This window comes from Carcharhinus amblyrhynchos, chromosome 6, assembly GCF_965287045.1.
Source record: "Carcharhinus amblyrhynchos chromosome 6, sCarAmb.v2.hapA, whole genome shotgun sequence".
Taxonomy (NCBI): domain Eukaryota; kingdom Metazoa; phylum Chordata; class Chondrichthyes; order Carcharhiniformes; family Carcharhinidae; genus Carcharhinus; species Carcharhinus amblyrhynchos.
The window spans coordinates 44999990-45026769 of NC_137329.1; the positions used below are offsets into that span (position 1 = coordinate 44999990).

At 41.6% G+C, this 26780-nt stretch overlaps 1 protein-coding gene across 1 annotated transcript in view; it reads left to right on the forward strand.

The window, feature by feature from the left end:
• spty2d1 (SPT2 chromatin protein domain containing 1) overlaps positions 1 to 26533 on the forward strand; it is a 41602-nt gene extending 15069 nt beyond the window's left edge. The window contains exons 2-6 of the mRNA XM_080190336.1: positions 5893 to 6007; positions 13824 to 15509; positions 17875 to 18037; positions 20918 to 20995; positions 25212 to 26533. Coding sequence (XP_080046462.1) covers positions 5893 to 6007; positions 13824 to 15509; positions 17875 to 18037; positions 20918 to 20995; positions 25212 to 25308 — 2139 coding nt within the window. The 3' untranslated portion in view covers positions 25309 to 26533. The remainder of the gene's footprint in view (positions 1 to 5892; positions 6008 to 13823; positions 15510 to 17874; positions 18038 to 20917; positions 20996 to 25211) is intronic.
• Positions 26534 to 26780: the final 247 nt, after the last annotated feature.

A 26780-nucleotide genomic window follows, 5' to 3' on the forward strand; every position in this document is an offset into this window, starting at 1 on the left:
GTGATGAGGCTAGCACTTGGAGTGTGCTGTGATGGTGGTTTGCTCAGGCTACAGTAGAGGATCAGGATAGCCAATGAAGTTTGACCGAAGCATCACCTGATGCAATTTTTCAAAGCCATCTTGGCCTTTTGGCTGAGTTGAAGCATCAGATCAAACCCAAGAGTGGATCTAATGCCTTATCCCATCAGCTTGGACATTGTTTAATCAAGCCCAGAATGGGGTGCAATGTCTCATCTTTTCAGCTTGGACGTTGTTTGTCCCTCATGTGGGGACCATGAGTTGGATTCAATTTAAATTTGTTCTTTTTGAATGGAGTAAAAATTTGAGAAAAATAGAAAAGGCCTACACATCCTTGGATGTCAAGGGGCAATTTAACATAGTCGGTCCATCTAACAAGCACGTTTTTGGACTGTGGGAGGAAATCCAAGCACCCAAAGGAAACCAAAGCAGGCATGGGGACAGTGTGCAAACTCCATATAGCCACTAAGGCCAGAATCAAAGCCGGGAGCCTGATGCTGAGAGGCAGTAATTCTAACCACTGTACCACCATGCTGCTCTACACAATGCAAACAACTATATATAACCCCTGTTTGTGAGAGGGAGATCCCCTTCCTGATATACACAAATGTCAGCGTGGTGCATTAGCAGTAAATTATATTGTCAAAAGAATTTTTTGTAAATTTGACTGAGATTTACATAGACCAAACTGGAATTCTTGTAAAGATAAAAATATTGTTGTATCTGTCATTGGTTTTGTTAGCTGGGAACTACAGACCAATGAGTCTCACGACAGTGGTAGAGAAACTATTAGAGAAACTTTCTGAAGGAGAGTATCTATCTCCACTTGAAGAGGCGAGGCTTGATCAGGATTAGAGTGCACGGCTTCGTCAGAGGGAGGTTATGCCTAACAAATTTGATTGAATTCTTTGAGGGGGTGACCAGGTGTGCAGACAAGGGTGGTGCAGTCGATGTAGTTTATATGGATTTCAGCAAAGCCTTTAAAAGGGCCCACATGGGAGACTTGTAAATAAGGTAAATTCACAAGGGATACAGGGGAATTTGATAAAATGGATTCAAAATTGACTCAGAAGACAGAGGATGATGATAGAAAGATGTTTTAGTGACTGGAAGCCAGTGCCCAGTGGCATGCCACAGGAAAATGTGTTGGGCCCCTATTATTCGTCATTTATATAAATGACATTGATAACAATTTGGAGGGGGGGGTAGGATTAATAAGTTTGTGGATGACACAAAGATTGGACAAGTGGTTAACAGAGAGGTGAAGTGTCTTGTGATTCAAGAAGATATAGATGGAATGGTCAAATGGGCAGATAAGTGGCAGATGGAATTTAACCCTGAAAAGTGTGAGGTGATACACTTTGAAAGGAGTAATTTGACAATAAAGTACTCAATGAATGGTAGGACACGAAGTTTTGTGGAACAAAGGGGTCTTGACACGTTTGTCCAGAGATCTCTGAAAACAGAAGAGCATGTTAGGGTGGTGAAAAGGGCATATGGGACACTTGCCTTTATCAATTGAGGCATAGATTAGAAAAACAGGGAGGTCATGGAGTTGTATAGAACTTTGGCAGGCCACAGTTAGAGTACTGTGTGCAGTTCTGGTCACCGTATTATCGGAAGAATATGATTGGACTGGAGGAGGCGCAGAGGAACTTCACTAGGATGCTGCCTGGCGTGGAACATTTAAGTTATGAAGAGTAGTTGGATAGGCTTGGGTTCTTTTCATTGGGAATATGGATTCTATCTCGGTTTCCAGGTTGCGGCGTTTGCCATAGAGCTGGTGTATGAGGTGGTTGAGGAGTGTGAGAGAGGTGTGATGGCGAAGTCTCTCAGTGTAGTCTGTTATAGGTTGACCTAAGTGGGTTCGTGATCTGTAGTCCTTTCGGTATCTTGCTTTCTTTCTTGCATCTTTATAGAAACTTGATGTCTGTGTCAATGTGCGCGAACTTCTTGGAGATCCTCTCCACTTGGAGCCAGCAGTTTGTGGTGTCAGTGTTAGTCATGATGTGGAGATGCTGGTGTTGGATTGGGCCAAACGCAGTTAGAAGAACTGTGCCAGCGTCTCCACGTCATTCTTTTCTTCAGAGCAGAGAAGACTGAGGGACGACCTGATCGAGATGTACAAGATTACAAGAGACACGGACAGTGAAGGAGCAGCATTTCCATTTAGTTGAAGGTCAGTTACGAAAGGGCATAGGTTCAAGGTGAGGGGCAGGAGGTTTAGGGGAGCATGCGAGAAAAAACCTTTCTACCCAGAGGTTGGTGATGGTCTGGAATGTGCTGTCTAGGAGGGTGGTAGAGGTATTTCCTCACGTTTTCAAAAGTATCTGGATGAGCACTTGGCACATCATGATGTTCAGGACGTCGGGCCAAGCGCTGGTAGGTGGGATTAGGTGAAGTTCAGGTTTTTCTAACGTATCGGTGCGGACTCGATGGGCCAAAGGGCCTCCTCTGCGCTGTATGATTCTATGAAATGCAACTCCACTGTAATTAGTAACTCTGTAGTCACAACAGTGACAGCCTGACTCCAACTGCCCAGTTTATCCTTTGTTCAATTTTCAAGATTTTAGACATCCACATTGAATCTGTGACATGCTTTCATCAAGTGTTTCCTCCAGTAGGAGTATGTGATATACTGAGATTTCTTGGCATGGCTCTGCCTGTGCTAGGAGCTGTGCTGGTTTCCCAAAAGATGTTCAATGATGTCATTATGAAAACAAATAGATTCAGGGAATGTGCAATTCTCCAAATAAATGTTGCGTTTTCACATACGGTGCATACTGGATGAATTGTCTTTTCCTGAATCTCAGAATCAGTTCTTAATGTTTTTACCCTATCTTTTCCTCTGTTCTCCCACCATCACCCCATTTCTTAGATGAAAGCAGCCCTCAGCCAGCACGTTAGAGGTGGTGGTGTATTTGTGTTGTCACTGGACTAGCAGCCGTGGGTTCGAATCCCACCACGTCAGATGGTGGAATTCAAATTCAGTTTAAAAAAACATGTTTTTATAAGCTGGATTTAAGTCTAAAGATTGTTCATGTCAATTGTTTTAAGAATCCATCTGATTTGTGTGACTCCAATGTGGTTTACTCTTAACTGCCCTCTCCTCAGTGTATCACACCACTACAAAATCAATAAAAAGGAATGAAACCAGACAAACCACTCGGCATCTACCTAGGCACTGGAAATGACAATGGCAAACTCAGCCCTATTGATGCTGCATAGTTCTCCTTACCAACGTCTGGAGGCTTGTGCCAAAGTTATAGCCTAACAGTCATACTGATGGAATCATGTCCGACCAATAATGTCCCAAACACACCAACGGATGCAGTGGTATATAGTCAGGAGGAAGTTGCCTTAGGAGTCCCCAAAGTTTAATCTGGAGGTCATGAAGTCTCATGGCACCAGGACAAACATGGACAAGGAAACCTCCTGCTGATTACCACATATCTCTGCCTCTGCCTCCCCCTCCCCATCCCATCAGCTGATGAATCAGTAACTCCTCTGGGGGGAGGGAGGGGCGTGGTATTGGGGTTACTTCAGTTTCCATCACAAAGAGTGGCTTGGTAGTGCCACTACAGACTGCGTTGACCAAATCCTAAAGTACATGGCTACTAGATTGGGTCTGTGACAGGTGGTGAGCAAACCAACAACAGGGGAAAAAAATGTACTTGACCTCATCCTCACTAACCTGCCTGTTGCAGTTACAGTTGTCCTTGACTGTATCAGTTCACACAGTCCTGTGGAGATGATATTCCATCTTCACATTGAGGTTACCCTCCATTGTATTGTGTAGCACTACTGCTGTTCTAAATGGGACAGAGTTCAAACAGATCTAACAACGCAAGACTGGGCATCCATGAAGTGTTGTGGGCATCAGCAACTTTAGAATTATAGTCAACCACGTTTAACTTCACGGTCCAGCATATCCATCACACTAACATTACCATCAAGCCATGTGAACAACTCTGGTTTTAATGGGGAGTGCAAGGGGGCATACCAGGAACAACACCTGGCTTACCTAAAAGAGCTATCAACCTGGTGAAGCTCCAACACAGGACTAAAATGTGCCAATAGCATAAGTAGCAAGTCATAGAAACCCTACAGTACAGAAGGAGGCCACTTGGCCCATCGAGTCTACACCAATCACAATCCCACCCAGGATCTACCCCCATATCCCTACATATTTTACCCACTAATCCCTCTAACCTACGCATCTCAGGACACTAAGAGGCAATTTTAGCATGGCTAATCAAACTTAACCTGCATATCTTTGGACTGTGGGAGGAAACCAGAACACTCGGAGGAAACCCATGCAGATACAAGGAGAGTGCAAACTGCACACAGACAGAGACTCAAGCCGGGAATTGAACCCATGTCCCTGGAGCTGTGAAGCAGCGGTGCTAATCACTGTGCTACCGTGCTGCCCAAATAATGGAGCTAAGCAATTTCCCCAATCACTGGATCAAATCTAAGATGTGCAGTCCTACCATATCCAGTCGTGAATTGTAGTGGATAATTAACTCACTGGATGAGGAGGCTCCACAAATTCCCTATCTTCAATGATGCAGGGGCCCAGTGCATCAATGCAAAAGATGAGGCTGAAGCATTCACAGCAATCTTCAACCAGAAGTTCTGAGTGGATGATCCATTTCTGCCTCCTTCAAGGTTTTTATTGCTCTGTGCTTTCATGCTGACAACGAAACACAACCTTTCTGATCACAATGAGCAGTTGTCTTTCTATTCCACAGGGGTAAAACACAATATCTAAAATGCCAATTACTAGTACATACATTTTGATATACTTTACAAAACAAAATCAGGCTCCTCAAACCTGTCGCACCATTGAAATCAGTCACAACTGATCTTCCACCTCCACTCCGCTTTCATGCCTGCACTCCATATTCCTTGATTTCGTGAAACAGAAGGATCTATCTATCTCATCATGAATATACTCAACAATATAATATTCACAAATCTTGAAGTTAGCGAATTGCTAAGATACAGAACCCTCAAGAAAATTCTCATCTCAATCCTAAACAATTCATTACTTATTCTGAGGATGTTCCCTGTTTTCTAGATTCTTCAGGCAAATAATCTCTTAGTGCCTACCCTTTCAAATCCATGGAGAATCCTAATCCTAATATTTCAATGAGATTACCCTCATTTTTATAAACTCCAGAGAGCATAGGCCAAAACAAAATAATGACTTTGGAGAAGATGTAAATGTGAAAACTAAATCATTACCAGCAGCTCCCAATAAAAGAGAGGAGTTATAATCTGAAATTTTTGAGCCCAATCTGAAGCCTCTAAAGATAGCTAATCAAAAGATGAGATGCTGGTCTTCAAATTTACATTGAGTTTCATTGCGACAGAATAGAAGACTGAGGTCTGAGTGCTAAACAAATTAAACTGACAGGCAACTAGAAGCTTGGGGGTCACGATTGTGGATTAAGTAGAGGTGTTCTGCAAAGTGGTCACATTAAGTAATTAATCAGAACATGATTTATCTTTCATAATCTGATCATTTCAATAAATATTAAAAAAAACTTGAGTACAAGTGTTTTAAACATTTATTTGCCAATACTTAATTTCATTATTATGTATACATTTGCAATGCAATCAAATCTTCAACATTATATTTCATGATTCTGAAATTTTTGTGCTTTGAACCCTGAAAACCTTGTCAACTTTTACACAAGATCTGTAAAAAAAAAAAAGAAAATTTTTAGGTCAAAAATCTTTTGTGTAAATTTATACATTAGGTATTTACTTTTTGGTAGAGTACTAACAGCCATTGTTTCTCCAAAGGTTTAGTTGGACGAATTGTACTTGGTGTCATATTGCCATTTCTTTTTGCACTTTCAATAGAAGCGTTACAGCTTGTCAGTGAAACCTTTGAAGAAACAGCCGCAAGTGAAAGGGGTTCAGTCTGCTGCAGTGCAAGCATTCCTCAAGCGCAAAGAGGAGGAGATGAGAAATAAAGGTACTGTACATAACAGAAGTATCTGACTCAATATTGTAACAAATTTCCTGCTGCATTTTGCATATCTCTTTACAATGCATTTACCAGCCCTCAAGCAACGATATTTGAGAATTGAAAACACAATTGAGTTGGAGAGGTGATGAAATATATTAGAGGTGTCATTCAAAGCAGCAAAATGCTTCTTCAGTTTTGTCCCAGTTAGGCTATTAAGAGTGTTGTCTGTACAGGGTATAATCTTTCCTCCCCATCTCTGCTGAAGATACTGATTCATGCCAGTTTTACTGGCAGCCCTCATTCAAAACTGGCCATCCGACATGTTTTTGTTTTGATTTGATTATTATTGTCACATGTATTAGTATACAGTGAAAATATTCTTTCTTGCACGCTATGCAGACAAAGTATATCGTGCATGGAGAAAGAAAGGAGATGGTGTAGAATGTAATGTTATAGTCACAGCTGGGCATAGACAAAGATCAACTTAAGGTAAGTACATTCAGAAGTCTGATGGCAGCAGGGAAGATGTTGTTCTTGAGTTGGTTGGTACACGATCTCAGACTTTGTAACTTCTTCCAAGTTTTTCAGACGAAGGTAGAAGAGAGAGTATGTCCAGGGTGTGTGAGGTCCTTGATTATGCTGACCACTTTTCCGAGGCCACGGGAACAGTCGACAGAATCAATGGATGGGAGGCTGGTTTGTGTGGTGGATTGGGCTTTGTTCATGATGCTTTGTAGTTTTGCAGTTTTCGACAGAGCAGGAGCCATACCAAGCTACAATACCTCCAGAAAGGATGCTTCCTATGGTGCATCTTTAAAAGTTGGTGAGAGTCGTAGCGAGCATGCCAAATTTTCTTGGTCCCCTGAGAAAGTAGAGGCGTCGGTGGACTTTCTTAACTGTAGCATCGGCGTGGAGGGCCTAGAACAGATTGTTGGTGATCTGGACACCGATAAACTTGAATCTCTCAACCATTTCCACTCGTCCCCTTTGACGTAGGCATGTCCTCCACTATGCTTCCTGAAGTCGATGACTATCTCCTTCATTTTACTGACATTGAGGGAGAGATTATTGCCTTTGCATCAGTTCACCAGAGTCTCTATCTCTTTCCTGTATAATGCAGAAAGAGACCATTCAGCCCGAACCACAATCCCACCCAGGCCCTATTTCCATAACGCCACGTGTTTACCCTCACTAGTACCCCTGACACAAAGGGACAAATTAGCATGGCCAATCTATCTAACCTGCACATCTTTGGACTGTGGGAGGAAACTGGACACGGAGGAAACCCACACAGGCAGAGGGAGAATGTGCAAACTCCATGCAAGACAGTGAACCAAGCCGGGAATCAGTCCTGGGTTCCTGGACTGAGAGGCAGCAGTGCCAACCACTGCCGCAGTGCTGCCCATTTTGATAAATCAAATACTCTGCACTGAACCCACAAGTTATCCTCCATAACAAAACCTTGAAAAAAAATTTGTGTGCAGAGATGGTTAAAATGTGAAATTCTCTGGCATAAGCAAAGGCCAGAAATTATTTTCAAAGATTTGGCAGTTTGTTGGAAATATTAAAGGGTGTGTGGAGAGAGTAGCAGAGTGCAATTAGGCTGGATCATTCAGATCAGAAAAATCCTGAGATGTATTTTATGTGGAATAGCCTTCTTTGCTGTAACATTTCTAGTGATAATGGAGAACCCTTTCACTCTGACAGAGGTGAATGCTCTATTTATATAGATGGGCAGTGACGGAGACGTGGTTAAAGGAAGGGCAGAACTGGCAGCTGAATGTTCCTGGGTATAAGTGTTTTAGGTGTGACAGAGGAGGGTTGAAGAGAGATGGTGGGGTGGCGCTGTTAGTAAAGGAGCACATCACAGCAGTGCAGAGGGAGGATAATATGGAGGAGTTAGGGATTGAGTCGCTGTGGGTGGAGTTGAGGAATAAAAAGGGAGAGATTACGATGCTAGGGGTATACTATAGGCCACCCAACAGCCCAAGGTCAGTGGAGGAAGGTATTTGCAGAGGCATTTTAGGTGCAGAAAGAATAAGGTGGTTGTAGTGGGTGACTTTAATCTTCCTGGAGTGGATTGGAAGGTGCCTAAAGCTGGGGATACAGATGGGGAGGAGTTTGTAAAATGTGTTTTGGAAGGGTCCTTGGAGCAGTACGTAACTAGCCCGACTAAGGAGGGGGCTATACTGTATTTAGTGTTGGGTAATGAGCCGGGGCAGGTGGTTGAGGTTGAGGTAGGCGAACATGTGGCTAACCGTGACCACAAGTCTGTCTACTTTAGGATAAAAATGGAAAGGCATGAGTGCCATCCGAAGGGGAGGGTGCTGAACTGGAGGAAGGCGAGCTATAGCCGGATTAGGAGGGAGCTGAAGGACACTGATTGGGAGGGGTTGTTAGCTGGCAAGTCCACGGTTGGTAAGTGGGAGGCTTTCAAGGGCAAACTGATAATGTTGCAGGAAAGGCATTTGCCGGCAAAGAGGAATGATGGGAAAGGCAGGATTAGAGAGCCATGGATTACAGGGGGTATTGAAGACTTGGTCAGGAAGAAGAGGGAGGCATATGTTAGGTCGAAACAACTGGGAACGGAGAGTGCGCTGGAGGAATATAGGGAGAGTAGGAGGGAGCTTAAAAGGGGAGTTAGAAGGGCGAAAAGAGGGCATGAAATGGCTTTGGCTGATAGGATTAAGGAAAATCCAAAGGCATTTTACTCTTATATTAGGAGCAAGAGAGTGGTTAGAGGGAAAATTGGTCCTCTTAGGGACAAAGGAGGGGAGCTATGCATCGAATCTGAGGGAATGGGGGAGATCCTGAATGAATACTTTGCGTTGGTATTCACGAAGGAGAGGGGTTTGGTGTCGTGTAATGTCTTGGAGGGAGCTGTAGATCAGTTGAAGGAAATATCCATTACGAGGGAGGAAGTGCTAGGGTTTTTAGGTAGCATAAAAACGGATAAAGCTCCGGGGCCTGATGGTATTTATCCCAGGCTGCTTAGGGAGGTGAAAGATGAAATTGCTGGGCCTCTGACGCAAATCTTTGTCTCTTCTTTGGAAACAGGTGAGGTCCCAGAGGACTGGAGGGTAGCTAATGTGGTACTGCTGTTTAAAAAGGGTAGTAGGGATAACCCTGGTAATTATAGATGAGTGAGTTTGACATCGGTGGTAGGAAAATTATTGGAAAAAATTCTTAAGGATAGGACGTATATGCATTTGGAGCATTGTGATCTGATTAGGGATACGCAACATGGCTTTGTTCAGGGGAGGTCTTGCCTTACGAATCTGGTAGAATTTTTTGAGGAGGTGACAAAAACGGTTGATGATGGGCGAGCCGTTGATGTCATCTGTATGGATTTCAGTAAGGCGTTTGACAAAGTCCCTCACGGTAGGCTGGTAGAAAAGGTTAAGGCACATGGGATACAAGGACAGGTAGCTAGATGGATTGAAAACTGGCTGGGCAATAGGAGACAGAGAGTAGTAGTGGAAGGGTCCTTTTCTGGCTGGAGGTCAGTCACCAGCGGTGTGCCGCAGGGCTCAGTACTGGGACCTCTCCTCTTTGTAATATATATAAACGACTTGGAAGAGGGTGTACGTGGTGTGATCAGCAAGTTTGCAGATGACACCAAGATGGCAGGATTGGTGGATACTGAGAAAGATTGTCAGGTGACACGGCAGGATATAGATAGGTTGGTATATTGGGCAGATAGAAGGCAGATGGAATTTAATCCTGACAAATGCAAGGTGATGCATTTTGGAAGGAATAATACAGGGAGGAGTTACATGATAAAAGGTAGACCAATTAAGAGTATAGAAATACAGAGGGACCTGGGAGTGCAGGTGCACAAGTCTCTGAAGGTGTCAACACAAGTAGAGAAGGTTGTGAAGAAAGCTTACGGAATGCTAGCCTTTATAGGAAGGGGTATAGAGTATAAGAACTGTTGTCTAATGCTTCAGTTGTACAGAACATTGATTAGGCTGCATTTGGAGTACTGTGTCCAGTTCTGGTCACCTTACTACCGGAAGGATGTGGAGACCCTGGAGAGGGTGCAGAGGAGGTTTACCAGGATGCTGCCTGGTATGGAAGGACTGAGTTATGAGGAAAGATTGGAAAAACTGGGGCTCTTCTCCTTAGAAAGACAGAGATTAAGGGGGGATCTGATAGAGGTGTATAAAATAATGAAGGGTATAGATAGAGTCAACAGTGGCAGGCTTTTCCCTAGATTGGGGACAACTATTACGAGAGGTCACGATCCAAGGGTGAGGGGGGAGAAGTATAGTTTGGATACTAGAGGAAAGTTTTTCACGCAGAGGGTCGTGGGGGTATGGAATGCGCTACAAGTAATGTGGAGGCAGGCACGTTGGACTTGTTTAAGGTTTACTTAGACACATGAGTGAAACAGGGATGGAGGGTTATAGTAGACGGTATTAAAAAGGGTCAGAGCCTCGGGACGACACTGGAAATGTAATATGTTAATGTTTTGTCTCTTTTAATCCACAGGTGTCAGTCCACCTTGTTGTCAAACGAGGGGCATGCACACGGTGTGTTGTGCGTGGGTTGCTCTTGGAGGTTTCGAGAGTGGCGTAGTACTTCGTGTCGTTGTGTGTGCTTAATCCTGGACCAGCAGACGGGCACCACAACAGCTCAGTGACTATCACTGCTAGCTGTGCAGATACATGGATTTGGGCCTGTGTCTGTGGGAGTTTGTGCATTCTCCCTGTGGTTGCGTGGGTTTCCTCCGGGTGCTCCGGTTTCCTCCCACACCCCAAAGATGTGCTCTTAGGCTGATTGGTGTACCAAATTGACCCTACACTATTCTCCCCTGAATCTGGCTACATTAGGGGTACCATTCACATACACACAGGGCAGGGTAGGTGTAGGAAAATGCTTTGTTGAAATGGCGGCGCGGGCTTGTTGGGCCGAAGGGCCTGTTTCCCGTGCTGGGTTGTTCTTCATTCTGTATCACCAGAACTCAGTGTATGCAGGTGAGACTCACTCCATTATTTAAAGAGGTTAGGAGAGCTATGCCAGGAAATTATATACTCTTTAGTTTCAGCATGCTGTGGGAAATTACTAGAATCTGTTATTAGAGGCCTAACTTGAACAAATATGAAATGATCAGAGAGTATATATTAATTTGTATATGCTATTGAATAAAGAATATAAAGGGATAATCTAATTGAGATATTTAAGATGATTAAAGGATTTGACAGAGTAAATAGACAAGAAGTGTTTCTGGGGAGAATTCTGGAACAAGTGGGTATAACCTTTAAATCACAGCTGGGTTATTCAGGGTAATGTCTGGAAACACTCTTTTTTGGTTAGGCAAGAATATTAAGGACCTGGAACTGAGGCTCGTCAATGGAGTTAGAAAGATACAAATTAGCCATGATTTAATTGATTGGTGGAGAGGATCAAGGACTGAATGGCATAATTCAATTTTGTTTTCCAATCTTAGAAATTAGATATTTTTAGGAAAGAAATAGCAGCAGTTCATCTCCAAGTTCCCAAGACCCAAAACACTGACTCTGCTAGCTTTCAGCATCTAACTACAATTGCTAGTAAATCTTACAAAGCATTCGACACCCAGAATATGTCAGGCCTAGAGGCTGTGCCTGTAAGGCAATTCCAGACCCAATTCCATATTAGCTGGTTTAAGCAAATTGACTGCACATAAAAATCATTGTGAATCATTAAGAAGGCAGATAATCAAGGCTGTACAGTTAAAATAGCAAACTGCCAGCCTGTCGCATGTAATCTAACTGAAAAGGCAAATTATGACATTTGATCATAAGAACATAAGAAATAGGAGCAGGAGTAGGCCATCTAGCCCTTCAAGCCTGCCCCACCATTCAATAAGATCATGGCTGATCTGGAGTGGATCATTCCACTTTCCCTCTTTCTCCCCATAACCCTTAATTCCCCTGTCTATCAGAAACTTATCTACCTGTGACTTAAGTATATTCAGCGAGGTAGCCTCCACCACTTCAACGGGCAGAGAATTCCAGAGATTCACCATCCTTTGAGTGAAGAAGTTCCTCCTCAACTCTGATCTAAACTGCACCCCCCCCCCCCACCCCCCTTATCTTGAGGCTGTGCCCTCTAGTCCTGCAATCCTTTCTAAGTGGGAAGAATCTCTCTACCTCCACCCTATCTATCCCCTTCATTACCTTATGTCTCTATAAGGTCCCCCCTTAGCCTTCTAAACTCTAACGAGTACAGACCCAGTCTATTCAGTCTCTTCATAGGCTAACCCCCTCATCTCTGGTATCAGCCTAGTGAACCTTCTCTGCAGTCCCTCCAAGGCCAATATATCCTTTCACATATGCGGCGACCAAAACTGCGCACAGTAGTTATGGAATCACAAAATCCTGTTCTGTTAAAAGGATTAAGTTAAGGGATTGCAAACAAATTTCATCATCAAGGCTCCTTATTCACAATATTCTTTTCATTTCAAGGCAAGGAATACCAGTCTTTTTTTATTCTTGAGGATACTACTGTATTACATGGCTGAATTCAATCAAACGACTGCAGACTTGGACAACTCAGTACTTGATTGAGAGAATGGAATCCATCTAAGAGATCTCTTCAACCCTCTTCCTGTAGATTAGTAATTTATGTTAATTTAAATTGATCAACTGAGGGCCGTGTGAACATCAAATCTGGTGTATAATTCATGCAGTCTTGAAATGGTCTGCTTGCAGACTTTGCTGTGCTGAAAAATAATTTGTTCCTTCAAGAGCTTTGACATTTTATAAATGTAAGCACTAAAGTAGTTTCTGCTTTCTGCAAACATTTGCCAAAATGGAATTACGATACGTTAGAGTCGCACAAGAATATGTATGGTCTCTGAATGGGTGTGTTAAAAGAATATGGTCTGAAGTGGTAAAAGTATTGAGGAAAGTGCTCCTTAGTCATGGAAATCCCCTTTTTAAAAACACTTGTGCCCGATCATTTGAGATGTTAGCACCATTTAACACATTCCCTTTTACTTGTTTATGAATTGTGGGCACCACTGGCTAGGTCACCATTTACTAGCTATACTTAATTGCCTTTGAGAGGAGCTGCACTCTTGAACCACTGAAGTCCATGTTGTGTAGGTACATCCAGAGTGCTGTTAGGGAGGGAGTTCCTGTAACAGCGATATAGTTCCAAGTCAGGATGCTGTATGGCTTGGAGGGGAATTTGCAGGTGTTGGTGTTTCCATGTGTCTGCTGCCTTTGTCTTTCTATGCTCAGCCTGTGTCTCTCCTTGGAGTAGCAGAGCTGTGGAAAACCAAACAGCTATTCTGAAACTTATAGCATTGTTTCCTGGGGTCATGTGGAATTTAGACCTGCCTGAAGTCATGGATTCTATTTAAAATAGAGTTGTTGAGTAGCAACGCTCCTCAAAGGTGACATCACTGAAACTCCCAGGAGGAAATGAGTCAACTTGGCAGGTTTTGGGTGGTAGGAAAATGACTTATTGAAAAGCTTCAAATATTCTTCTGGTACATAATTCAAAAAGAAGAGTGCCATTCCTAGCCATTTGAGACCAATGCACGAGGTCTTATAGTTGTAATTTCAAATGATCATGATGCTGGTTTTCATAACTAGTGTCTTCAAATCAGAATTTGACCATTGGTTTTAATGAGCTTGCATTTATATAGTGCAGAAATAATCAGATCATCTGTTTTGGTCGTGTTGATGGCAGGGTTAGCTGAAACTTCCAACTGTTCATTGAGTAGCATCAGCTAGATTTTTTCATGCAGAGTAGACTAAACAGCATCTCTTGCTGCTTCATTATGTTTAAGGGGCTATTTTAAATCTTTCATTTGCTTTTATTGTAGATTTAGAAGACAGGCGGAGGAAGGCAGAGCTGATTGCAAAACGGGTTGCACTAAAACATGATCGTAAAGCAAGAGCAATGGCTACCCGGACAAAGGACAATTTCAGAGGCTATGATGGTGTTCCTGTGGAACAGAAAAGCAAAAAGAAAACTTCTGATGATGAGGGAAGGGACCAAAGAATGGATGACAGTAATGATGAAGATTATTACAATGTTGGGGCACAGGCTGAGGATGAAATGTCTGAAGTAGAGGATTCTGACGAGTTTGGAGAGCACTGGGACGAGAGACAGCAGTACACTGAGCCTGAGATACCAGTTAAACGGCTTAAACGTCAACACCGAGAGCCCGAGATACCATCCAAGGAGCCTAAGAGACAGCACAGAGAGCCTGAGGTGTCAACTGAGGAATCTGAACAATTTTGTAGAGAGGTCAAAAAACCTAAACTCCCAAAGAAACCGCCATCAGCACCCATGAACTTCTCTGATCTCCTGAAACTAGCTGAAAAGAAGCAGTTTGAGCCAGTGGAATTGAAGCCAATAAAAAAAGTGGAGGAGAAACTATACACAGCGGAGGAACTGAAAGAAATGGAATTTTTAGAGCGCAAACGACAGAAACACAATGACAAAAGGAAATCTGAGAAAGAGGTCACATTTTCACATCCATCTAGCTCATCCAGGAAAGAATCTTCAACTAAAGACAGTAAAAGCACAAAGTTAGTGCGAGATTCAGGAGACAAACTTGTTTCATCCAGAGAGGGGAGCTCTGTTCATGGAATTAACAAGAAACCGAAAAATGAAAAGCCTCCATCTTCAGTGTCTTACAAAGCACCTGCACAAGAAAAGTCCAGATCTTCAGGGGGAGTTGGACACTCTGTCCCCAAAACCTCCAGTAACAATGGTGGGAAAACTGTACTAAACAGTTCAAATAAATCTGGAAGTGACTCCCAGACACCAAACAAAGGACTGAAACCTGGATCAAATGGAACCCATTCTGCATTGTCTTCAAAAAACAGCCAGAAAAGGCTGGATCAATCTACTTCATCTAAGAAAATTGATAGTTCCTCCAAAAGACATGAAAGGACAGGTGGTTCAAATCCATCGCACTCCAAAAATGCTAGCAGTTCAGTTCCTGAACGATCCAAAAGTTCAAGTGGCTTGAACCAAACACACAAAAGCAGTTCGGGCAACTTGGACCACCCACGATCGAGCAACCTGGGCCAACAGAGATCTAAAGGCCTGGTCGGTTCTGGGAATTCTCATCCCAGCAGTGCAGGAGGTATATGTTCCCCACACGCAAAAGTTGTAAGCAGTTCAGGCCCTCCAAAGCACAAGAATGCAAGTAGCTCTGGATCTGTGCAATCAAAAAGCATGAGTGCCTCTGGGTCGGTGCGGCCGGCCGGCTCTGGGTCGGTGCGGCCGGCCGGCTCTGGGTCGGTGCGGCCGGCCGGCTCTGGGTCGGTGCGGCCGGCCGGCTCTGGGTCGGTGCGGCCGGCCGGCTCTGGGTCGGTGCGGCCGGCCGGCTCTGGGTCGGTGCGGCCGGCGAGTGGAGTTGGCATGCCAAAGCCCAAATGTACTGTAGTAGCGGAAACAATATCTTCAAAGAACTTCCCATCACGGCCCAGCAATGGGCAGATGAACAATATGAGATCAGCACCGCCAGGATACAGACCAATGGCACGGCCACCAGGTACAACATAATGTCAAATATCGGAAAAAGCAAAAAAAAGTGCTTTATGTAGTGTCAAATCACATGGAATATGGTGAGAAAAGGAAAAAGATCCCCGGCGAGCCGCCGCCTCCTCCTCCTCCTCCTCCTCCTCCTCCTCCTCGCCACCCCCCCCTTCCCCTTCATCCATCCAATTCCTTGTGTGTCGCTCCTCAGCTATTTAGACTTTTACATGAATAAATTTGATTTTGTTGCTAAGGAAAATTTGAGAGACACTGTGAAAGCACAGCAGGACTACTAGAAACTGGCAGTAGAGAAAGAAATATTGCTTTGAAGATTTAATTTGGGTGAGGCCTCTTATGGACCAGTACCTTGTTAAAATATCCAAAACCAACCTTTCAGTATATTGACTGTGAGGCAAGTTCTAGAATTATGGACCATTAAAATGCCTGCAGTGAATTACAGGTAAAGCCTATTCACATCCTGGATTGCACAGGCCAGATGGTCCCAGATTCAGTTTATTTTCATTGTTAGCTTACCTCAGCCAAATTAATAACAGTGGAAAAATCAGCGAGGATTGCCATGCTGGTAGCTGTCCAAGTCAACGCAGATGGGTAATGCTAGTTAATGTTGTGCGAGAGAAGCATTTTGCTTAGATATTGATGCATTTTACAGTCAAATATTGAGGAAGAGAGAAATTATGGACTTTGGCAGCCTGGGTGAGGCTGCCAAAGGTTTTGCATCAAATACTTCAACCTAGAATTTAAGTGGCAGCTCTTTTGCTTGCTCTGTTTTGTGTTCTGAATTGATTCTTAGCACTAGTTAAAAGAAATACTACATTGAAAACTTGATAGGTGATTGGAATATCTTATCTCAAAAATGGTATGGCCTCTTATGGAATTTACTGGGAAGCTGTATTTCAGGATCTTACAAACATGCGCATTAAGGGCAGGAGTAGGCCACTCAGCCCTTCACCCCTGCTCTGCCATTCAAAAGCGTCACAGCTGATCTGATCGTAATCTCAACTCTGTATTTCTGTCTATCCTCATAACCTTTCACCCCCTGGCTAATCAAGAATCTATCTGCTTCTGCCTTAAAAATATTCAAAGACTGTTTCCACTGCTTTTGAGGAAAAGAGTTCCCAAGACATTCGATCCTCTAAGAAAATTCTCCCCATCTCTGTCCTGAAAGGGCAACCTTTTTTAAACAGGTAATTTTAAACTTCTAGATTCTCCCACAGGAAAAATCAACATCTCTTCATTGTGTCTTCTTTACATCTTACTATCCTGTCTATTTTTGTTATCAGCAAACTTACGAACCAGTTGAGGCCTTGGCATTGTGGCATACCACTAGTTAAATTTTGCCAACCAGAAAAAAATATATTTATGTCTACCTACTGTTTCTGGGTAGCTAGCCAATCTTCTATCTATGCCAATATGATACCCCTACTCTATGAGCTTTCATTTTACACAGTAAATTTTAATGTGGCACCTTGCCAAATGCCTTCTGGAAATCTAAATATGGTGCATCTGCTGGTTAACAACACATGTTACTTCAAAGAACTGAAATCAATTTCACAAAGCTATGCTGACTCTGACTGTCCTGAATTTTTTCCAAATGTCCTGCTAGTAATATCTTCTAACATCTTCCTTGTGACAGATGTTAAGCCAACTGTACATTCCTGCTTTCTGTTTCCCTTGCATTTTGGGTGAAGGGGTAACATTTTTTTCTCCAATTTAATGAAACCTTTCTTGATTCTCAAGAATTTTAGAAAATTAGAACCAATGTATCCACTATCCTGCTAGCCATTTCTTTTAAGAACCATCAGGATGTGGGGACAGCCTGCAGTTCTAACAATCTGCTCAGTACCACTTCCTTGATGATTGTAATTTTCTTGAGTTCCTCCCTCCCTTTTATATTCTTATTTACAGCTATTTCTGGAATGTTACTTTATTCCTCTACAATGAAGACTGATGCAATAAACAGTTCATTTCATCTGCCATCTCCTTATTTTCTATTACTCATTCCCCAGATTCACCTTCTATAGGACCAACTCTTTTTAAAAAAAGTCTATAGAAACTCTTACTATCTGTCTTTATATTTCTAGCAAGTTTTCTCTCCTTTAATTTTTCCCTTCCTATCAATCTTTTAGTTGTTCTTTGATGATTTTAATATTCTGTCTATCTTTTGATCCATTGCAGAATAATATGATTTTTCTTTAAGTTTTTTAGTTAACCATGGATAGTGGATCCTCCCCTTCGTATTTTTCTTTCTCTGTCTGACCCTGTCTTAATAAAAGTTGAGAGACCTGCTACTCTGGGTTCATTAACTGGCATTGCCAATGCATGCATTGTAACATTACAATTGCTTTTGTTTCTTGTCCCAGTAACTGCTGCAAGATTGCCTATTTCCTATGGGCGGAGGCCATTTGATAATGATGAAGAAAGTGATTATGATTCAGAAATGGATGATTTCATTGACGATGCTGGAGAATCGCAGGATGAAATCTCAAAACATATCAAGGATATTTTCGGATATGACCGCACAAGGTAAGGCAGAACTGTTGCAATTAGTTGCTGCTATGTCTGTGTTGTGGAGTATATGATTTAACGAAGAGAAACAATGTGGGGAATCCAGAAGAAGGGGCTATAACCTTAAAATTAGAAATAGGCTGTTCAGGGATGATAATGTCAAGAAGCAGTTCCTTTTATGAAAGAGAGTTCATCTGGAATTCTGTACCCAATATAGCTATTGAGGCCAGCTCAATTGAAAATTTCAAAACTGAATAATTTTTTTTCAGGTAAGGACACTAAGATATGTGGAGCTAAGGCAGGTGAATGTAGTCCAGATTCTGATCAATTATGATTTAACTGAATGATAAAACAGGCTTAAAGGGCTAAATAACCTACTCCCTGTTCCTGTGTTGTATAGTTGGACATACAAAGGCATTGAGTGCTATAACAATAACCTATCAGATCAGAGGGCTACATGTTTTGACTCCTGATCTGTGCTGAGTTGCTTGATCTCTGCATTCAGCTGTTAGAATGCCTTTCTGTGTCTGGGCTAGTGAGAAGTAAAAAAAATTATCGTAGATTACTCTTCCATATACTGCTATTCTATGACTTTCTGCTGTCAAGTTTAAATGGATGGCAGCTAATAGAATTAGTCTTAATGCTGATGACCAGAGCAATTGATTATCCAGCCAGTGCTTGGGTTAATGCATGAAAAATGAACACCTGGTTGAGAGGCTGTCAAGTTGCAAATGTGATGAAATGTCCTCTAAAACAGCACCTTCAGCAGAAGAGGGAAGAAAATAAGAATAAAATCTAAATTGTCTAATGTAACCTATTCTGACATGTTTTGAAAACCACAAGCTGATGAAGCAACTGGATCATCCCTTTTCCTGAAGCAACAGAATTATTGTGGTTTTCAAAAGGAGGAAAGTTATAGTATTTTTTGTTCTGCAAGTTTGGTTTGTAGTTCCCTATTTTATTCTTGGTTTGGTGCTAGTATAAGCAGAATTGAGACTTGACCATTTCTCTAATGCTTGTCATGCAGCAAATTCCTTATGCTGTGTGGAAACATGTCTTTCTGAATGCAGCTATTTTAATTTACACACAAGTATGTGAATTAGGAGCAGGAAAACACCTTTCAATCCTGCTCTGCTACTCAGTAAGATGATGATGGTGACCTCAACTCCACATTCCACCTACCCCAAAAACCTTTGACTCCCTCAAAAATCTATCTACCTCTGCCATAAAATATTAATTGAGCCTACCTCTACTGCTATCTGCAGAAGTAAGTTCCAAAGGTTCACAACCCTTGGAGAGGAAAAAATTATTCTCATCTCAGTCTTAAATGGGAGTCTTGTGTTCTTGTACTTTGTTGTATGAAACATGGGTGACTTGCAGCTGTCAAGAAAGGAAACTGAACAATCTGCTTGTTGTTTGTGGTGCATTCTGGGCATCTGATGGAAGGACAACCATGAGTGCAGCTGTCCTTTCAAAGTCAAATTTCTCAGTCTATTAGACTGATCAAACCGAGGTCACTGGCTTGGATGTGTTCACAGGGTGGAAGTTGATGCACACCCAAGGATTTTCTGTATGGCTAGGTAGCCAGCTGCAGAACACAAGTAGGATGCTTGGAGTTGTACTCCAGTGATGCTTGCAAGCATGGCATGAAGGCCCTAAACACAGATTCTCACACCTGGAAGGCACCAGTTAATGACTCGGAAATTGTCATCGTGACAATCAGTGGTTACAGAAGCTTGGCAGCTAGTGCCCACACCAAAAACAGCAACCCACAATAATGCTTGATAACCATTTCATTTGTGACAGGAGTGGTCACTTCAGCCATCAGCAAAAGTGCAACATATGAAGCTACCCCATCCCCAAAGAATTGAATGAACTGCATCATGAGAATCACTATCAGGCTTGTCAATAACTTGTCCTCATCTGTTACTATTTTTCATTTTTGATTTTCTTGCCACTTTCTTCCACTACCTCACCAGGTTAGGTGTTAATTTTATACTAACGGCCTCCGTGCTTGCTTTTGGTAGGCAATAGATTGGGAATGATTTATAACATTGTGCCAAAAAAAAGTGTTTAAATCTGGCTAACAGTATAGGTAAGCTCTTCCTCCTTCAGTATGAAACTGACTCTCTTCCCCACTCTAGAGTACTCTGGTTATGACATTAACTGTCCAGCCTAATACTTTTAATGAATCCAATGAGTGGTAAAGATGAAAACCGATGTACCCTGAGTAGGATGCCTTGCGGTAGCCTCAACCAATCCTGTTTCTGATTTACTTGTGATCAGTGAATGATAATCACTTAAATTTGTTAGTTTTATAGCTAACCTAGTAAGATGTTGCATAGTAGGAAGGGAGAGTAAGGCACAAGAACATTCAATTTTTATTCAGCTAGGTACATATCAATTTCAGATATATCTATGTTAATTTATGATTTTGGTGGCAAAGCAATCTTTCACCTTTAGAACCCTGCTTCAAAACCATAGAATGAAAATCTGCACATTGAGTGTAATGACTTATATGGGAAACTGTTTGGACGGTCTCAAACCCAGCTCCCAGTGTATGTTGACAGCATAAAAGAACCCCTAAAAACTGGCATTGGCATTCCATCTCATTGAGGTCTCAGGATGGCTGGTGTGGCTCACTTGTGGAATCTGGCACATTGTCAGGGAAGTTAACAGGGTGCTTCAGTGAACATTTGATGTGGGCATGCTTGAAGCTGACACTATTTGAAATTGAATACTTTCCTTATGTTCCAAATGCAAAGTATTTCATACTGCAGCACCTGTGGTAATAAAACAATGGCTAAATTTCATGATAACATAAAAGCCATATTCTATAGCTGAGAGATTTATTTCTGATGAATTTGAGAGATTGTTGAGCATAGTTTTGTGTTACAGGTACAAGGATGAAAGTGACTATGCTCTGCGATACATGGAGAGTAGCTGGAAAGAACAGCAGAAGGAAGAAGCCAAAAGGTAAAATTCAGTGTTGGTGCACCTCCAGATTTTATCTGGAGCCTGTGACAATGGTAACTTTGTGTGCTTAATAAATAGTATATAGTTTGTAGTTCACAAAGTTTTTAAGTCTGCCGAGTGGTGTAGCATTTATGCAAGTGTGTTATCACCAGTGGTATAAATTTTTGATAAATAGGAATGCATACTATATGTAGTTGAAGTTGTATGTTTTTTCACAGTATATTTTGCAACTGAAATAGAACATGCTTTTGTCTTGCCAATGTTCTTCTTTCTCCTTGAGTTATTGATAACGACTTAGTACAGATCATTATTGGGTATTGATTGCCCCTTTACAACCTGCTCTTGTGGCCATTGTTCACGTGTAAATGCCAGAAGATTATTTGACTGCCAAGCGGAAGGACAATGACTCCGCTCTTGCAGCAGATAACTGGATAGCAGTCAGAGGAATGGTAATCTGCCTTTGTAACCAAAAAGCCACTGCCATCTCAGAAATAGGGAGGATGGACATATGCTATACCAGCTCTTAGTTACAAGGATATTGGGCCCAAATTTAATATAACTTCTTCATCTTAATTGGGTTTCTTAAAAGCACTTATTTAACTGCAACACAAGCTTTATTTTGTTACTAGTTCCCTGTTACACTGTGGTTGTGTGGGAAACCCAGTAATGTGGGATATCAATTCAGTATCATGGTGCCAAGCATTGCTATTTTTAGGACATTGCAACAAAATATATATTGTTTATCAGTTTTAAAAACAGATTTTAATTTTTAGGAACAAACAAACTTGCATTTGCACAGTGCCCCTCGTATCTTTGGGACATCCTGAAATTCTTCACAGCTGGTGAATTATTTTGACGTATAATTGCTGTTATGTAGACAAGCAGTAAATGTGCATACAATAAGGTCTCAGAGATATCAACAGAATAAATGAACAGATGAAAGCAATCTTTCATCTGTAGAACCCAGCTTCAAAATCATAGAATGAAAATCTGCACGTTGAGTGTAATGACTTGTATGGGAAACTGTTTGGACGGTCTCAAACCCAGCTCCCAGTGTATGTTGACAGCATAAAAGAATCCCTAAAACTGGCATTGGCAGTTTTGGTGGTTTGGCTGAGGAATAAGTATTGGCCAAACATAAGGGGAATTGTCCTGCTGCCCTACTCTTCAAATAATATCATGAGATGTTGGTTTAGCACCTCATCCAAAACATGGCTTGTCTGACAGTGCAGCACTCTCTGTGCTACATTATATTATCATAGAATTGCAGCACCTTACAGCACAGAAAGAGACCATTTGGTTTGTTATGCTTGTTTTGCTATTTGAGCTATTGCTTTCCCCTTGCTCTGGCAACTTTTTTTCTTTTCAAGTGTTTATCCAGTTCCCTTTTGAAACTTATCGAATGCACAATCTTTTCAGGCAGAGCGTTCAAAACTTCAGAATTCCCCAAACTATGTGCTTGGATCCTAGAATGAAGCTTGGCCCCACAACCTTCTAATTCATAGATGACAGCTCCATCACTGCAGTCACATATTTGATTCAAGCTTCACATTAAAATAAAAATTGCTCTTCGTAAAGTCCGATAATGAAAGTAGACTACTACAGAAAAGCTGATGAGGGTGAAGCGCAACCTGAACACGTTCTAAAAAGCTTATTGTGAGGATAAGCTGAATAAATTGTTTTCTTAATATTGCTAACTTGTTTTAATGTAGGATTTGAGAGTTGTAAGCTCTTTATATTTGCCCTTAATCCATAGAATCCCGACAGTAAAAAGGGAGGCCATTCAGTCCATTGAGTCTGCACCAACACAGCATCTTGTCCTGGCCCACAACCCAGTCCTATCTCAGTTACCCCTTGCATTTTATAATGGCTAAACCACCAAACACCCACACGTTGGGGCAATTTAGACTTAACCTGCACATCTTTGGACTGTAGGTGGAAACCAGAGCACCTGGAGGAAATCCACATAAAACGTGCAAACTCCACACAGACAGTCACCCAAGGATGGAATCGAACCTGGGCCCCTGGCACTGTGAAGCAGCAGTGCTAACCATTGGACATGCATTGTACCTGGAATAGAGATTTACAGCATGGAAACAGGCACTTCGGTCCAACTTATCCATGCCACCCAGTTTTTACTACTAAGCTAGGCCCAATTGCCCACGTTTGGTCCATTTCCCGCTGTATCCATCTTCCCATGTAATTGTCTAAATGCTTTTTAAAAGACAAAACTACCCACCTCTACTACTGCCTCTGGCAGCTTGTTCCCGACACCACCCTATGAGTGAAAAAATTGCCCCTGTGAACCTTTTGTATTTCTCCCGTCTCACCTTAAACCTATGCACTCTAGTTTTAGAGTCCCCTAACTTTGGAAAAAGCTGTTGACTATCTGTCTTATCTATACCTTCATTATTTTATAGACCTCGATAAGATCACCCGTAAGCCTCCTACGCTCCAGAGAAAAAAGTCCCAGTCAATCCAGTCTCTCCTTGTAACTCAAGTCATCACATCTTGGTAGCATCCTAGTAAATTTTTTCTGCACTTTTTATAGTTTAATAATATCCTCTCTATAATAGGGTGACCAGAACTGTGAACAATGTTCCAAATGTGGCCTTATTAATATCTTGCCCAACTTCCTGTAATCAGTGCTCTTACCAATGAAACCAAACATGCCAAATGCCACCTTCACCACCCTATCCAACCATGACTCCACTTTCAAGGAGCTATGAACCTGTACTGCTATATTTCTTTGTTGTGTAACTCTCCCCAACTCCCTACCATTGTCTGAGTAAGTCCTGCCCTGGTTCAATCTACCAAAATGCATCACCTCACATTTATCTAAATTAAACTCCATCTGCCATTCATTGGCCCACTGGCCCAGTTGATTAAGATCCCATTGCAATCCTAGATAACCTTCTTCGCCATCCACTATACCACTAATCTTGGTGTCATCTGCAAACCTGCTAACCATGCCTCCTAAATTCTCATCCAAATCATTAATATAAGTAACAGTGGATCCAGCACCGATCTCTGAGACACATCGCTGGTCACAGATCTCCAGTTTGAAAAACAACCCTCTACAACTGCCGTCTGGTTTCTGTTATCAAGCCAATTTTGTATCCAATTGGCTACCTCACCCTGAATCTGGTGGGATTTAACATTATGCAACAACCTACTATGTGGTATCTTATCAAAAGGCCTTGCTAAAGTCCATGTAGACAACGTCATCTGCACTGCCCTCATCTACCTTCTTGGTTACTCCTTCAAAAAACACAATCAAATTTGTGAGACATAGTTTTCCATTCACAAAGCCATGTTCATTGTCCATAATAAGTCCTTGCCTCTCTAAATGCCTGTAGATCTTGTCTCTCAGAATACCTTCTAACAACTTACCCATTACAGACATTAGGCTCACCGGCCTGTAATTCCCAGGCTTTTCCCCGCGACCCGTATGCTATTGATGATTCAATATCTCTGCCAGGGGACATGCAATTTCCTCCCTAACTTCCTATGACGTTCTGGGATACACTTCATCAGGTCCCGGGGATTTATCTACCTTGATGCGCTTTACGACTTCCAGCACCACCTCTGTAATACGTACACTCCTCAAGACATCACTGTTTCCCCAAGTTTCCTAACATCTGTGCCTTTCTCAACAGTAAATACCGATGAGAAGTACTCATTTAGGATCTCGTCCATCTCTTGTGGGCCCGCATAGAGATGACCTTGTTGATCCTTAAGAGGTCCTAGTCTCTCCCTAGTTACTCTTTTGCCCTTTATGTATTTGTAGAAGTTTTTTGGATTCTCCTTTGCCTTATCTGTCAAAGCAATCTCATGTTCCCTTTTTTTCCCCTCCTGATTTCTCTCAACTCTACTCGAACAACCTCTATGCTCTTCAAGGAATCCATTTGATTCCGGCTGCATATGCATGTCATATGCCTCCTCCTACTTTTTGACCAAGGCCTCAGTATCCAGAGTCATCCAAGGTCCCCTACTTCTCCCAGCCTTGTCCTTCACTGTAAGGAATGTGCTTACCCTGACCTCTGGTTAACACACTTTTGAAAGTCACACACTTATCAGATGCCCCTTTGCCTGCCAACAGACTCCCGCAATCACCTTTGAAGTTGGTGTTGAAGTATATGATAACAGAAGGTGGAAGAACTTTGAAAAATATGTGTATTATTTTATAAAACTTGACTTTTTTAATCTCCTGCAGCTTGCATTTGGGTATGATGGAGGATGCAGAAGAAATGAGAAAAGAGGAAGAAGAACTAAAAAGGAAGAAACTGAAAGCTAAGAAACAACGGCTTTAGTTCATTGATGAAATAACAAGAAATTTATTTATTCTATTTATATACAAATCTGATTATTTACATAAAGTAATATGCACTAAAGATTTACTTTGTAAACTACGGAACTCAGTAGGCTGACCAATTCAGTAGATATAAATTAGCATTTGAATGAGCTGTACTGGTAACGGGATTAATTTTATGTAATTGTATGCATCGCCAAGTGTTTTATTTTCTGTATCTGGATCTGATGCATTGAATAAGGTGACATGACATTGAATTTGTTTATTTATGTATTCCATAAATTTTAATTATGGAGCCATGGACCCTAATTGCTTCAGAATATTGATGTGTGTGATGGTTTTCGCATTTCAAGTTTAAGGGCAGAACCTTTCTGTGTCTTCAAAATACCACAATTATAATTCAACTTTCTATTGGCCACCTCTGGTTAATGGGAAATTATATTTTTTTCTCGTTTTCCTTTTTGCTCAAGGGGAAGGATGATGAGTGGGTTAGACATTGCCCCTCTACCACTGCTCCCTGAATCTGAATTCAACACAGACTCTGACTGTACATGAAATGAGTTGAAGTTTATGAACCTTGAATAATAAACTTTCCAATTTCATGTTATATTTGCACTCAGTGAAACCCCAACATGCTTGTAAGTGGAAAATGGAAAACGTCAAAAGATTGCAAGACTCATCGAAGCTCATCTCTCAATTATAGCAACAAAATGGACTTTGAACATGCTAGTTTTTTTGTCTCTTATTATGCCATCTTGTAGATTGTTCCAGACTGTTGCATTTTTGAGCAAGGAGATTGTTCCTAACTGTTTTAAATTTAATTTTCATCATTTTAATTTTGTCATCTGGCCTTAATCCCCTGGTTGATACAACAGGGATGCTACTCTGAGGCTAAGAGGAGGAGGAAAGCACACTGGTACAGCAGTAGAGAAAGCTTTATTCTGCTCCCAACCGTGCCACACCTCCTATAGATATGCTTGATGCTGATAATGGGTGCCTAAAATAGAAAGGCACTTTTCCATCACTTTAAGCACAATATTTTTTTAAAACCAAATAGGTCACTGATGTGTGAAGTGCAATTTGTCCAAACCTATACCCAGGTGTTCTAATGAAAAGGTTAAAGATTACAGTTAAATACTGGTATAATGAAATACATTTTGTAAGTTTTTTGAGAATGCAAGTATAGTGCATAAAATATAATTGATATTCTGTACAATAAATTTTTATTACATAGTTTATCATATTATCTTGTAATAGCTCTTCTTTTAACGTATTAGGTGGAGCTGAATATGGTAGCAGCGATCATCAAAAAATAGTCTGCAAACTCCTTTTATATATATTTAAAAGACTGGTGCTCACTAGATAATGTTATTGATGTTACTTGTTATTTACTTGGGAAGTGAGTTAAGATATTAGCAATCCCCTGCTCCAAACTAATCTACCATCATTCACTTGAAGTTAAATTTTAGTAAG